Source organism: Anas acuta, chromosome 3 (genome assembly GCF_963932015.1).
Source record: "Anas acuta chromosome 3, bAnaAcu1.1, whole genome shotgun sequence".
NCBI lineage: Eukaryota > Metazoa > Chordata > Aves > Anseriformes > Anatidae > Anas > Anas acuta.
This window is the reverse complement of record NC_088981.1, coordinates 1,810,435-1,823,696: the sequence shown is the minus strand read 5'-3', so window position 1 is coordinate 1,823,696 and position 13,262 is coordinate 1,810,435. Positions and strand designations below refer to the sequence as shown.

The following is a 13,262-nucleotide window of genomic DNA, read 5'->3' as shown; positions in this document are numbered from 1 at the left end:
AGCCCGGCCCCCGCAGCGCCGCCTCCGCGGGGCCGGTGGCGAACGGGGACCGGTCCCTGTGCCCTCGCTCCCTCCCCGAGCCGCGGGGCGCCGGGCTCGCAAACGCGCCTCAGGCAGCGGCCCCGCTGAGGGGAAGCGGGGCGGCCTCAGGTGCGCCGGGCTGGGGGCTGGAGGCCGGCACCAGGCGCTTGGGAAGCGGCTGAGAAGGCAGCGGGCAGCCGGGGGTAACACGGGGGGGTCCCTCATGGGTCCCTCATGGGTCCCTCATGGGTCCTAGGGGTTCCCAGCGGCACCTTTTCCTAGGGGGTGCGTGCTGCTGTCAGAGCTCAGGCTGACTGCCGCCTGGGGAAGAGTTGTGGTGTATTGCAGAGTTTGTTCTCGACCATGTCTCGTGGCCTAAATGCTACGCTTTGTGCTCGGAGGTGGAGTAGGTCTAGAAATTGCTTTTTATTTTAAGTTAATTTGGCTTCATAGCGTGTCTTAAAATTGTAAAATCATGTAGTCTTTTTGTGTTGTCTTTCGTTTCTTTTTAGGACAGAAAGGAGGTGGAGGAGTAAATCTGCATGAAGATGCTTCAAGTCTTTTTTTGTTGTTGTTGTGGGTTGGCAGGGTGCCTCTGATGGTTCCCATCTGTATGTGGGTTCCTCACCCGAGCGGCTTGAAATGCCAAGATTTCTTCCTCAAGGGTTGCTGCACTAAGGCTCTGCTTTCTCGTTCATTCAGGGTGCTTCTGGCTCTGTGTTGAAAGCTACCTCTGCTGCAATCTGTGTACGTCTTGTACTAACAACCACTTTTTTTTTTTTTTTCTTTCTCCTTGTCGTCTTCCCCTTCCTACCGCAGACCTCATCTAACAAAGGATGGATTTCACAGAGGCGTATTCTGATCGGTGTTCCACTGTGGGACTCGCAGCAAGAGAAGGAAATGTTAAAATGCTGAGGAAACTGATTAAACAGGGGTACAGTCTCGATGTCCCAGATAACAGGGGGTGGATGCCAATCCACGAAGCAGCAGCTCACAATGCCAGCGAATGTCTGAGGCTGCTAATTGATGCAGGTAAGGAAAAAAATACATGGAATAGCTCAAATTGCTGCTAAACTCCCCTGTGACATAAAATAAAAAGTAGGTTTCTATTGTTGTGTTCTTATGTAAATTTGTTTTGTAGACATTGACTAGATATAGTAAAGTGGCCATGTTGTAGCCTGTGAATGACAACTGGTTTTACTTTACCTTTTCAGTCCAAGGTAGGTATATGCTTTGGGCAGCAATGACTGATGCTGCTGTTTGAAGGAGTCCATCAGCACGTTCATGGACATGCTGCAGGCCTCCCATCTCCAATAACTCAGTTATTTTAAGTTATTTTAAATTATTTTAAGAACTGTGTTTTGCAATTTATTGTTACAATCTGTAGCTCCATCTGACAACTACATAAATTCAAAGACGTTTGAAGGCATGGGTGCACTGCACCTTTCTGCACGCTGTGGCTCTTTGGAAAACGTCGGTGTGCTTCTAGAAGCTGGAGTCAATGCTGATGAAGTTACCACTGAGGCAACCACCGCGCTCTTCCTAGGTGATGAATGCTTCTGTGAAATCTTAGACTGACTGATATGTGGGGAGAAGTTGTGGTATATTCCAGAGTTTATTCTCTATCATGTTTCATATTTTTGTAGCCTAAATACTATGCTTTGTGCTCGGAGGTGGAGTAGGTCCAGCAATTACTTTCAGCTTCAAAGCTGAATGCACTGCCCCTTCTTTCCCTCCTTCACTCTCCATTAATTTGACTTATCTGATCTGAGGAGATAATGTTAATGATGAAGATCTTACTGTTCAGAAAGAGGCAGTAGTTCTTCAGATCTTCCTGAAGGCTGATGCATTTGATCTCTAATTCATGGATGCTTCGTGTGTATTACTGCTAAGATACTACTTAGACAAATAAGTTATTTTTCTTATGTCTGTCTTTCTAATGTACATAAACCAAAACTGGAAGGGATATTTACACCTCTCGTATTGATTGACAAGTTATTTTTTTTTTACTGAGCAAAGGAAAATAGTAAGTTCTACACCATGTTTAACTAAATATAAATTCAATTCCATGTTCATACACCTCAAACAGTACATGAATGATGTTAAAATACAATAGGGTTTGCTGTGGTGGCTGTGGGATGTTATGGTGGTAAACAAGGTTTATGCAGAATGAGAGTATTTTTTTCTAAGCACATCACTTGTCTAATAAATAAAGTTCCAGGCATATTAACTTCTTGTAATAGGACATGTAAAATTGCTAAAACAATTTCTCTGATTTTCATTTGGTAGTTTAACAACTAAGGTTCCTTAGTTTAGTATCTTCTATAGTTTTTGTTTACATCTTTAAATGCTTAAGACTTCTATAGTGAATCCTCAGAATACTAATTATTGAATTAAATATGCTTGTTGTTTTACAAACACTGTGATTGCCACGTTAACTTTTACCTACAAGTCTGTTGACACTTCATTTTTAAACAACTAAATAGGTTATTTATTTAAAAGAATCTGTAGCAGACAGCACTTGTGGGGAAATCTTCATTAAAGGCACACTGGATAGAGGTACAGTATGCCTAAGTGCTTACATAGATGAGACTGGACCAAGGAATGGTCCTGGGGTTGTGTAGCCAAGGGATTTTCAAAACAGAAAAGTTCATGGCCAGGTATCCAGAGTGCAGAACAGGGCTACGGCACAGCTCAGTGTTGGACACTGAGTACTGCAAGCCAGAGGCACCCATTATGCAAGCATGTGCATGAATATTTGAAAAATAGTGATGATTCACAGGTGATATATCACCGTATCAAGCACTCCCTGGTACAAGAGAAGTGTGTCTTGGCAGAATTGGTGATGGCAGAAATACAAGGATGAGTCAGGATACTGAAGGAGGCTTTGTCTACGAATATACTTGTATAAACTAAATGTACAATTTATAAATGAATTTTATATAGATGTTAAACCACAGTTTTAAACTTTTTTTCTGTAACAAGTTTGAGTTTGGAGGAAGTTGCTGGGACATAACAGTGGGCTTCCTAAGTTCAGGAGGCCACAGCAACTGTCGCTCAGTTAGCTGCCAGCCCCGGAATTGTCTCAGATTCACAGGAGAGAAACTTGCTTTTGTTGTGCGTGTTAGTGCAATGGGGGTGGGATTTTAACACATCTAACTAGACCTTTTGCGACTGAATTTCCATTCTCTGCATCTGTATTTTTGCAGTTTAAATGTAAAAGGCAAGTAAGCAAATACACGTATAAAAGAATTAGGATTATTGTGTCAGGAACTTAGTGTTGCAAGCATCTGAGATTTTCAATGAGTTCTTTAACTTAATAAGGAGATTTTTTTTTGGTTGTTTTACTCTTTTGTTTGAAGCTGTTGAAAACGGACATGTAGAGGTTGTAAAGCTTCTGCTCCAACATGGAGCAAATGTTGAAGGACCTCATTCCTGGTCTGGGTGGAATTCTTTGCACCAAGCTGCTTTTCAGGTAACCTGGAAGTGTATCATACCGTTTCCGTGTAACTGGTGTATTCTGAGTGGTAGTTTGTATATTTTTTGCCTTTTTATCAGATGATTTTCTTTCCTAACCTACCCTAATAGTCACGTACATATAATGTACAGAAGAGTGTATCTGATATGATATGATATGATGAAACTGTGACATCTTGATGTTGGGAAGCAGTAATTATTTAACTATTACAAATATTGCAAGCACTTACAAGCTCACTGACTGTATCTGTTACAAGATTTTTTCTGAGAAGGAATTCCATTTAGTATTTCCTGATCCCTGAGATATAAGACGTGTTTCTAGCATGGAAATATATTAGCTCAATGGTTCTATAAACTAATTTAATTTCCATTTGTATTAGGTAAATGAACAAATGTGAAAAAAGAAATAGTTTATTTTTTTCCAACTTTAATTTTGCAGTATACCTCTAGAATATATTGCATTTTTTCTGATTTCTGTTTAGAAGGGGGGAGGGGGGAGCAGATTATGTAAATTCCAGATCTTTTGTTGTTGTTAAGAATAAAAATATTTATTTCAGGGATACACTGAAATAATTAAAATACTCCTGGAGAAAGGGGCAAGCATTGAGTGTAAGGACGACTTTGGAATTACACCTTTGTTTGTTGCTGCTCAGTATGGAAAGCTGGAGAGCTTAAGAGTGCTTGTATCCCATGGTAATTGCAGTCTTTTGTTTGTCTTTATTGTTTTTAAGCTTGAATCAGCCTGTCATCAGATACAATTTTAGTTCCACTTTTACAATTCATAACTTCGCATTTAAATAATGTAGTCTAGATGTAGTTAGTTAGGTATGCAAAACTACCTTAATTACTAAAAAGCTGATTTAGGAATTTGATGTTGTTTTCATCAAGTGATAGTAGGAAATAAGAAAACTATGAAAAAAGTAAGGATCATCAGGGTTTCAAAACACCTTCAATAGCACTACGTTAGCACTGTTTTGATGACATCCTCTCTGTGGTCACAAAGCGTCAGCAGTAGTTTCATCCAGATAGTGAACAAGTTTCATGGGTCTAAGTGCATGTATAGCCAAAATTAAGTGAGTAACTTGTTTGTTCTGTGTTGAGTAATCTCAAGTGTTGGATTTATGTCAGGCGCAGACATCAACTGTCAGGCCAAAGACAGAGCCACTCCACTACTGATCGCTGCGCAGGAGGGCCATGCAAAGTGTGTGGAGCTGTTACTGTCAAAAGGGGCAGATCCAAACCTCTACTGCAACGAGGACAACTGGCAGTTACCTATTCACGCAGCAGCTGAAATGGGCCATAAAAAGTAGGTGGTCAAAAAGACATTCAAAGCATTCTGGTGTTAAAAGCTTAACCAACAAAGAGGATGTTCAGCTCTAAAAGGAAGATAAATGAGTTTTCAAGCTGATTTGTAGTTTAGGATTTCTTAATCTTTTCATATTTTAAATGGCTGTCAGTAGTCTCAGTGAAGTGATCAACTGTTTTGAAGTCACCTTCTGATCGGGGTCTGATCCAGAACTGAGTAACTCTTTAGAAGGGTTTCCACAGTCCTGAATCGGATACTAACTTAGTTAGTGGCCGTGTTATTTGTGCATCTTAAAATGTACAGAACAGTAGCATATGATTCATTCACAACTTGAACAGCTCTTAATTAGAATTACAGTTGTGTCTGTGAAGTAACTTTATGCAAATAATGAATTAGCTGACCCAGGGAGAAACTGAAAGCCAACAAAACAGTTCCTTCAGTCCTTCTTATTCTAGCTTTGCTCGATTCTGATGAAATAAGTCACTTTTACAGCTGAAAACCAAGAGTGGAAAGAAATTTCTGGAGTTATGGGCCATTGCAGAAAAGCATTTGTCAGGAAGCCCATGGTTGCACGTGCGTGACAGCACTTACTTGTACTAATGATGATGCTAACTGCAGGTCTCTCAGTAGGTGCTTGATCTTAACTGTTGACAGCAGAGGTTCATGAACTGAGCTGTCATTGAACTTTGGGTGTCAAATTGATGCCTCTTCTCAAACTGATGAGGAGGGCAGACTGTGCTTAGATACTGAGCTGCTTTTTCTTCATTGTATCAGAAACAGAAGATGGGTTGGCAAAAATGTCAACGTTAGGAATGTCTTCAAATCAAATGCTGCATTCATAGCTGTTGCAGCACTACGTAACTGGCAGTCTGAGCAGCATCAATAAATTCTCGTAGCAAAGGAACTGGTGTTTACCCTGTAATTCTCATTAGCTGGGAAGGATGTGGAGGGTGAAATAGACTGATTTGTCTGCTTCAGTGTCTCAGTGAGCATTGTCGAACAGAAGGAAATACTCATTTGCAACTTGCACATTGAGTTCACTTCCAGGCTTCATAGGAGTCTAGTTTTAAATGTGCACCAGAGGTACCCTATTGCTGTAAAAAGGATCGTTGGAAAATAGGAAATATGGCTCTCATTTGAATTAAAACATATGTATTGCTGGCCTCCTTTGAATAACAGAATACAAGATTTTAGAGGCACCTAAGCCTGTACGTGGCAGTGCAGTTTTTTCTGCCCATCATCAGTGTAAATCCAAGCGGAAGCACGCTCTGGGTGTGGGTATGAAATGACAATGGTTCTTCAAAGCAAACTAAGCAGTGAAAAAACAGGTAGGGTTTTTTTCTTGAGTTGTAATGACCATATGAAAAATAATCATACATTTGAAACGTAATCATTGCATAAGGTCATGCAATTAAATAGTGTTTTTTAAATATTTGCAGTATACTAGAGATGCTAATACCAATTACTGACCGGATTTGTGACAGAGAAAAAGGCAAAGTGAGCCCTGTGTATTCAGCAGTATATGGAGGTAATAAAGAATGTTTGGAAATGTTACTTAAAGAAGGCTACAGTCCAGATGCTCAGGAGTGCCTTAGCTTCGACTGCAGATCACCCATGTGTATGGTTTTCCAAAAAAAGTAAGTATAACTATTCTATTCTGAAATTATTCATATCTCTGCTGGTCTTCTATTTAACTTTTTTTTTTTTTTTAAATATGTGGGGTTTCCCTGCCCTTTTTCTTCCAACTCGTGAGCTGGCAGAATTAAACCGTAAGTACAAAGATGGTGTGTGGAGTTGTTGAAGGCTCCTAGGGGAAGCTTGGTCTTTGAAGGGGACTCCTATAGAACATAACTGCAGGTTTTGTGCTTTGAAGAGGCCTTATCGACACACCTCTGTCTTCTGGGAACATGCCTTGATGCTCTAATTCAGTACAGAGGACTCTTAATTAGCTAAATTCCTTTTGGTAAGGATGAATTACTGGAAAATAGTGCTGTACTTTTCTGTATGCCGGTCTTCTGCATAAGACTAGCAGAATTAATCAGGTCAACATTATAGCTGTAAGGAGGACTTCAAAATGGAATACATTTGATGTGATGACTAATTTCTTTCTGTATCTGGTAGATAGTGCACACCCCTGGTATTCAACAGGAAATAAAATAATGCTTACTTCATAATACAAAGGCTGTTAAAGTAGAGGAAAAATAGTAAGGTCTAAGAGCCTTACTGCTCTGTATGCATATGGTATGTCTGTGAGCTGTTCTTAATGAACTTCTTGTTGATTTTTTCCTTTAGTAATGAATCTGTTTCTTCATTTTTCTGTGGGAAATTAATTTGTGGAAGAGTGGGCTATTTTTATTTTATTATTCTAAGAGATCCAGATGTTGCTGTCCCTAGGTTCGCCTTGTCCTTCTCCCAGAGTAATTCAGTTTATAAAATATACGAGGGACTGAATGCTGACACAGCTCAAAGCAAGATTGAGAATCAAATCTGGATCGCTTCTTGGCAGCACTGAGTTTTGCACAGAGCTCTGATGTTTTAGATTCTAATTGAGAACAACTGCCTAATACTGCTTTATGCCTTAGGGCAATGGAGAAATTTTAATGTGGTAGAGAATCCATCTGAAAACAACTTTTTAAAAATTCAGTTGATTGCTATCTTCTGTCTAATATTTTGACAGAATTCAAGTTAGTTGACCCTTTGTAGACAGTCTTCCTTGGGAACATCAACCCGGAGTAATGTTACATGCCCAGTGTGCTTCATTAGAGAAAATACCTTCGTAGAGACTTTTAAATTTTCTTAAAACTCAGATTCTAACAGAGTGTTTGACATTCATGGATCAAAATTTGTTGCTTGTGCTGTTCAAATTCGTGAACTTTTGGTAGTTTTGAATTTTGTTCACACACCCCTTCCCCCCCCCCCACATTAAAATGCACATTATACAGTAGATCCAAAAGTATAGGGAGATTCTGTGGCTACCTTACATTTGTGACTCATGATTTCAGTTTCTTATTTTTGAATCTTGTTTTCCACATTTGACCTGTTCTGATTTCCTTTGTTTAAGGAAGAAAAATCAAAGCATGCAATACTTTAACAGTTTCAAAACCTCATCACCTGCAAACCTTCTTAGCTAAAATACAAAGGTGAGAGGAGATGTATCTCGGTGCCCCGACTGCTATAACTAACTGAGGCTTGAACACAGGCGTACAGCCTATCTGAGAAATTGCTTTTTGTGAGAAAGCCTGCCCTCATTTTTCTTTCTCATTTGTGAGAAAGCCTGCTGGAAGGAACCACGGGTTTCTCAGGACAGAAGCGACAAATGTGTTAAATATAAGGACCAGGGTCTCCTAAACCAGTTTAGGTTTAAACTGATGCTTTCTAGAAACAATTGGAGTCAGGCTGGTGTGGTTTTCTTTGGGTTTGTGGGGATTTCTCATAGAGGAAGTATGCTTGCTCAGTGGCAACAACTTAAAGATGCTTTTCTGTGAAAAACTAATGGGATGTCCTGTTCCATGTGTGCTGCTCATAGGTTTTTTAATTTAATTGGTATTTTTCTGAAATACGGGATCACGCTGCTTGGGATCAATTTGGGATATTGCCTGTGCCATGAAAAGTTTACATTGTTTCGACGCTTCTTGAAGTTGGGCTGTTCACTGCCTTCTGGCGATCAGTTATCAGAGTTCATAAGTTACGCGGTTAAAGCACACGAGGATTACAAGGAATGGCTGCCCCACCTGCTCTTGGCTGGTTTTAATCCAGTGAATTTGCTGTTCAGGTTCTGGTAAGCAGACATGATCTTGTTTTCTTAAATGTTGCATGCTAATCTGTAAAGCTGTTGCACATGAGAGTTTTTAGCTGAGAGTTAGTGATTATCAGTTGTCATGATCAGGAATGGGAAGGGTTAGGGAAGGTCTGAAATAAGGTTCATCGATAATGGCTGGATTGAGTAAAACAAATGACAGTCAGGAAGATGGCAGAATGAAGACTGTTCTATTCCTACCCTGGAGAAAGGCATCTTTTCTTGCTTTTTAAACTCAGCATTTCTTAAAAGCACCCATGTTTTATTGCAAGTTGAGTTTCTATGTATAATACAGGAATTGTAGGAAGAATTTAAAATACCGAGAAAGGTTAAGAGGGATAGGAAACAAATGGAAGTTGAAGGTGGCCTGAGGTTAGGAGCAAAGGAAAGAGAGCTAGAGCTTGTGTTAAACAAAATACTGTGGCAAAAGTATTCTTCTGTGTATAAGTAACTGCTTGGTGCTGGTTTATATTTAATTAGGCACTGCAGAGTTAAACATGTACATAAAATTATGAAGTATTTGTATTTCCTTCTGTTTGTTTTTTTTCCTGTCCATGGAAAAGATGCTTAGATTTGATCAACTTCATACTTCTAAGTGGTTAACAAGATAATTTATGCTCTGTAACGTCATTGCATACATCACTTAACTGTATGAAAGGAGTACGATTTTAAGATTTTACATCATAATCCACAGAACTGATGTTTCTATGAGTTTAACTTCAGTATTGACTATTCTGTCTTGGAAAGTAACAAGAGGATAATAGAGCAATGATAGGTATATGGTTGATTAACTGCCCCTGGCTCATTGTGCAAAACAACTACATAATCATAAACACATCAGTCTAGAGCATTGGCACTTTTAATTACCAGCAGGAAAGTGAAGTCACCCTTCTCTTTAAGAAGGCCAAGCAGTCAGACCTCGCTCCTGGGTGCTTTTCAGTTAAGTGTATAAAAGTAAATCTCTGTGTTCAAAACTGAAATAATAAAAACTAGAAAGGACATAAAATATTTTTGACACGACTGTCTTAAAAAAGGAAGTGTATGAAAAATGTTTAGTATTTTGTGTGTTTACAGCATTTTATATTTCCATTTAGATGAAAATTCAGGATTGTATATATAGAGATAAGAAGCTGTTCTATGAAATTGCGTGACTGTTCATCATGTGTAGTACTAAAAAAGCTGTTTTACCTGCTGTTACTTTAAGCCTCTTTATAAGTTCCATCCAGTTAAACTATTGCTAGAAGTTCTTTCTACATTCTAAAGAAATGAAATGTAGGAGAGTTTGAAACACTTGCAAATTTTGCTGTTTTGTTTGTTTGTTTTAAATAAGTAGCTAAATATTTGCTATGTGTTTTTTTTTTCCTCAAACATGATGGTAATGCTTGTAACACCCTGTTGTCTCACCACCTTAACTAGAATTTAGGTGTAAATTGAATAAGAAGTAAGTGCAGAGAAGAGTGCTCTCTTTTACCAAGGCATTTGTATTTCAGAACAGGTATTTTTCTCTTGCAGTCTAGCTTACTTCTGAAAAAAAAAGTAACGGAGGAAGATAAAATCCTTAGTAAGGAGTCATGCTGTCAGAATTACTTTGAATTTCGATTTAATGGTTTTCTGTGCTTGGAATATATATTGTTACGGATTTGTTAAAAACAAAACTTTCTGGGTGTTACTTCTATTACTATATTTATGCTATTGTGTAAAGTGATATCTTACGGGAGTTGTGTTGTGCAGGATTTACTCTGTGAGTGAGGATGTCCTTAATTTCATTCTGGAGTTCACAAACTGGAAGAGACTTCCCCCAGCTGTCGAACGAGACCTTTCAGACTACAAAGAGAAATTCAGCTGGACTCCCAAGAGCCATTTTGGTAAGCTAAACAATTGGAAAAATAAGTCTCTGTGTATACTGATCTCCAGGATATAAGTGGGAAACAGCTCTTTGTCCTAACACATAAATGCAAAGAAGGTCAAATAGTCAGTAGATATTGCTTGTCCAGAAACTGGGCAGCAGAAACAATAGTTACCGAAAACAAGCAAACAAAACATATCTGAATGAATTTTACTGATTTCATTGTTTGATTCATAGTTCATGTGTTTCAGTTCAGGTTATCTTTTCCACTTCAAATCAACAAGCATGCTATAAAATATGGGCAGCAACTATAAGTTAGTACTGCATCTTCCTAAAAAACCTCTTCTGGGAAGATTTAAGTTGCATTTTCTAGACAATATCCCACTGCCTTTGTTTTTAAATTTGATTTGTATTTCTAACAAAGTGTCTATCTTGTTTTGGAAGCATTGACACTAATTAAAATAAAAGCCATCTATATCATCATACTAAATACCTACAAATCTAGAAATTCATTATCACTCCTGTAATTGAAACAAAGTCAGCCAAAACGATTCAATTACAGATTGTCCAGGAACACCAGTGCTTGATGTTTTCACCTTCCAGAAAAGCAGCTTTAACATAGAGCTTGCACTGTGACCTATGCATTATGTTACTGAAAAACTGCTCAGATATGGTAGTGACTCAGCTTAAAGCACATTCTTCTTTAAATTGGCTACAATAATTTTGAAAACATTTAAATCATATTATTGTTATTAAATAAGACTTTCTTTGGAATATTTAACGCTAATGAGGATATATTTTTGGAGTGTAAAAAAAAAAAAGGCTTTATTTGGGGAAAATTATTTGAAGTTCTTTTGGTTCCTTTGTTGTTAATAAATGTATGTGTGTTGTAATAGTATTTAATACCCTGTAACCAAATAGCAATACTTGTAACTTAAGTATTATATGTATTATATTTAATGATATAATAATATATTAAATATATTATTGTTACTATTATTATTATCTATTACAAATAGCAATACTGACCAAACGTGCAGAGAGGAAGAAGGTGGGAAGACAGTTTTTCACTTTTTCATTCTTTCAGCCAAGAACAGTCAGGGCAAGGAAATATGCTGAGCAGTATTTCCCCCTTGAGGAGTATTAAGTACTCTGAGATAACTGAGATAAACTGGTCATGTGAGTGAGCACAAGAAATTAAAAATGAAGAGTTCGTGCTGAAAAATTCAAGAACTGACATTCATACCTCCAGCTGAAGGCTTACAAAATGTATAGTCCCGTAAAGTTTTGTATTTCAATAGAGAAGGATGAGTATGGCAACTGCATAAATGATTGCAGTTAATATTACAGCAAAAAAGCTGATGTGGCAGAGAAGTGTCCTTCACAGTCAATAATTCTGCCTCGTTACCTGGCTGAGACTGGGGGGTTTCAGAGGGATCTGTGTAAACTAAGCAGACAGGCAGTGTAGTCCCGTGGTTCTGTTCACCACTTGATCTGTTTTGTATTCCTCAGCCTTCATTCCTTCCCTGTCTCACCTGTGTCGTCTTGAGATCCGGTCCATTTTAACGAGTGAACGCCTGCGATCGGACCGCTTCATCCGGGACTTGCCGCTGCCGGCCTGTCTGCAGGACTACCTCCTGTACCTGGACGTACTTCGTGCCAGCGCTGTCCCAGAACAGGAGGATTGCCTGGGGCAGCGAGAGGAGGCAGTTCACTCTGCCACCACCTCCAGCTCTGAAGATGCAGAGAGGAGGGACAGTCTGTAATGCCAGCACTAGCTGATGGCACTGCCAGCGATTCAACGCTGTGGCCGGAGGTTTTGTAAAGGCAGTTAGCAGGCACCGGGGACATACTGCTGTAAGTAAGGTTGCAGAAATGAATCTTTTCATGCTGCAGTTTTATACCAAACTGGGACGTTTGTTACAAGCTCTATGATGTGCTCATTTAAAAAGTCTTCTTGTAGCTTTCTAGGTCTGTGAATATTTTCTGATTTTGAAAGGAAGTGTTTAACTCTTGCAGAGTAAAATTAGCTTGTTCAATGAACAGAGCTTATATAGTAGCTGAAGTCTATTTGGTCAGACACTGTGAATAGATACCGCATTCTAAGTACAGCATATAAAGTACAAGGAAAACAATGGTGTATTATTGTTGTGAAGTTGTATGTTGGGGAGTAATCTAGCTGAACCAGAGGTAGAAAATTAATGAGAAAGGGAAGGATTTCCTAAATAAACTACCCCCCCCCCCCCTTCTTTCCTTGTTCATCTGTATTCAGCATGTGGAGAGCTGTTGTTCTTTTATCATCATTTTCAGTCATCTTTGAGCAGCTCTTCCTAGTCACTTCCCTTGGAACTGTTTGTGCTCGTCTCCCCACGTGGTTGCTTTTAGTCAATATTTTTATAGTTAAGAGCAAATCATTGCATATGAACATTAAGTTAACATGATCCAAAGTCAAGGGATTTGTTTGTATCTCTTACTCAGTAACAAATACACCACTTTCTTTAGAACTGTTTACAACCTTGATTTAACGTCATAATTTCTTAAGAATATTCCTTATACCTCAAATATGTTTACAGCTAGCACTGGAGCCTATAAGAGCTGCAACTATGATTTGGAGCAATAGTTGCAGTTTTCTGCTCAAATTTATTGCGGGATGTAACTTTAACATTTGTGTTCTTTAGTGACAAACTGAATTATGAAATAAATGAGATCCTTTCCTCTAAATAGAATTTCTTGCATAAAATCTGATTAACTTGTAGTGTTGTGTTTTTTTTTTTTTTTACAAAGCTGTATCAAACTGCACGCTTTCATTATTAGAG

At 38.7% G+C, this 13,262-nt stretch overlaps 1 protein-coding gene across 7 annotated transcripts in view; it reads left to right on the top strand.

Annotated features, from left to right (window-relative positions):
* ASB3 (ankyrin repeat and SOCS box containing 3) overlaps nt 1-13,191 on the top strand; it is a 30,240-nt gene extending 17,049 nt beyond the window's left edge. For 5 of the 7 annotated variants that reach the window (XM_068675217.1, XM_068675219.1, XM_068675221.1 and 2 more), the window contains 9 exons: nt 841-1,053; nt 1,409-1,567; nt 3,384-3,496; nt 4,056-4,191; nt 4,627-4,804; nt 6,244-6,441; nt 8,331-8,582; nt 10,332-10,465; nt 11,959-13,191. In XM_068675217.1, coding sequence (XP_068531318.1) covers nt 858-1,053; nt 1,409-1,567; nt 3,384-3,496; nt 4,056-4,191; nt 4,627-4,804; nt 6,244-6,441; nt 8,331-8,582; nt 10,332-10,465; nt 11,959-12,212 — 1,620 coding nt within the window. In that variant the 5' untranslated portion in view covers nt 841-857 and the 3' untranslated portion in view covers nt 12,213-13,191. Of the gene's footprint in view, nt 1-10; nt 225-840; nt 1,054-1,408; nt 1,568-3,383; nt 3,497-4,055; nt 4,192-4,626; nt 4,805-6,243; nt 6,442-8,330; nt 8,583-10,331; nt 10,466-11,958 lie in introns of those variants that run through there. The other 2 variants (XM_068675223.1, XM_068675222.1) reach the window with 2 other exon arrangements.
* The last annotated feature ends 71 nt before the right edge of the window (nt 13,192-13,262 follow it).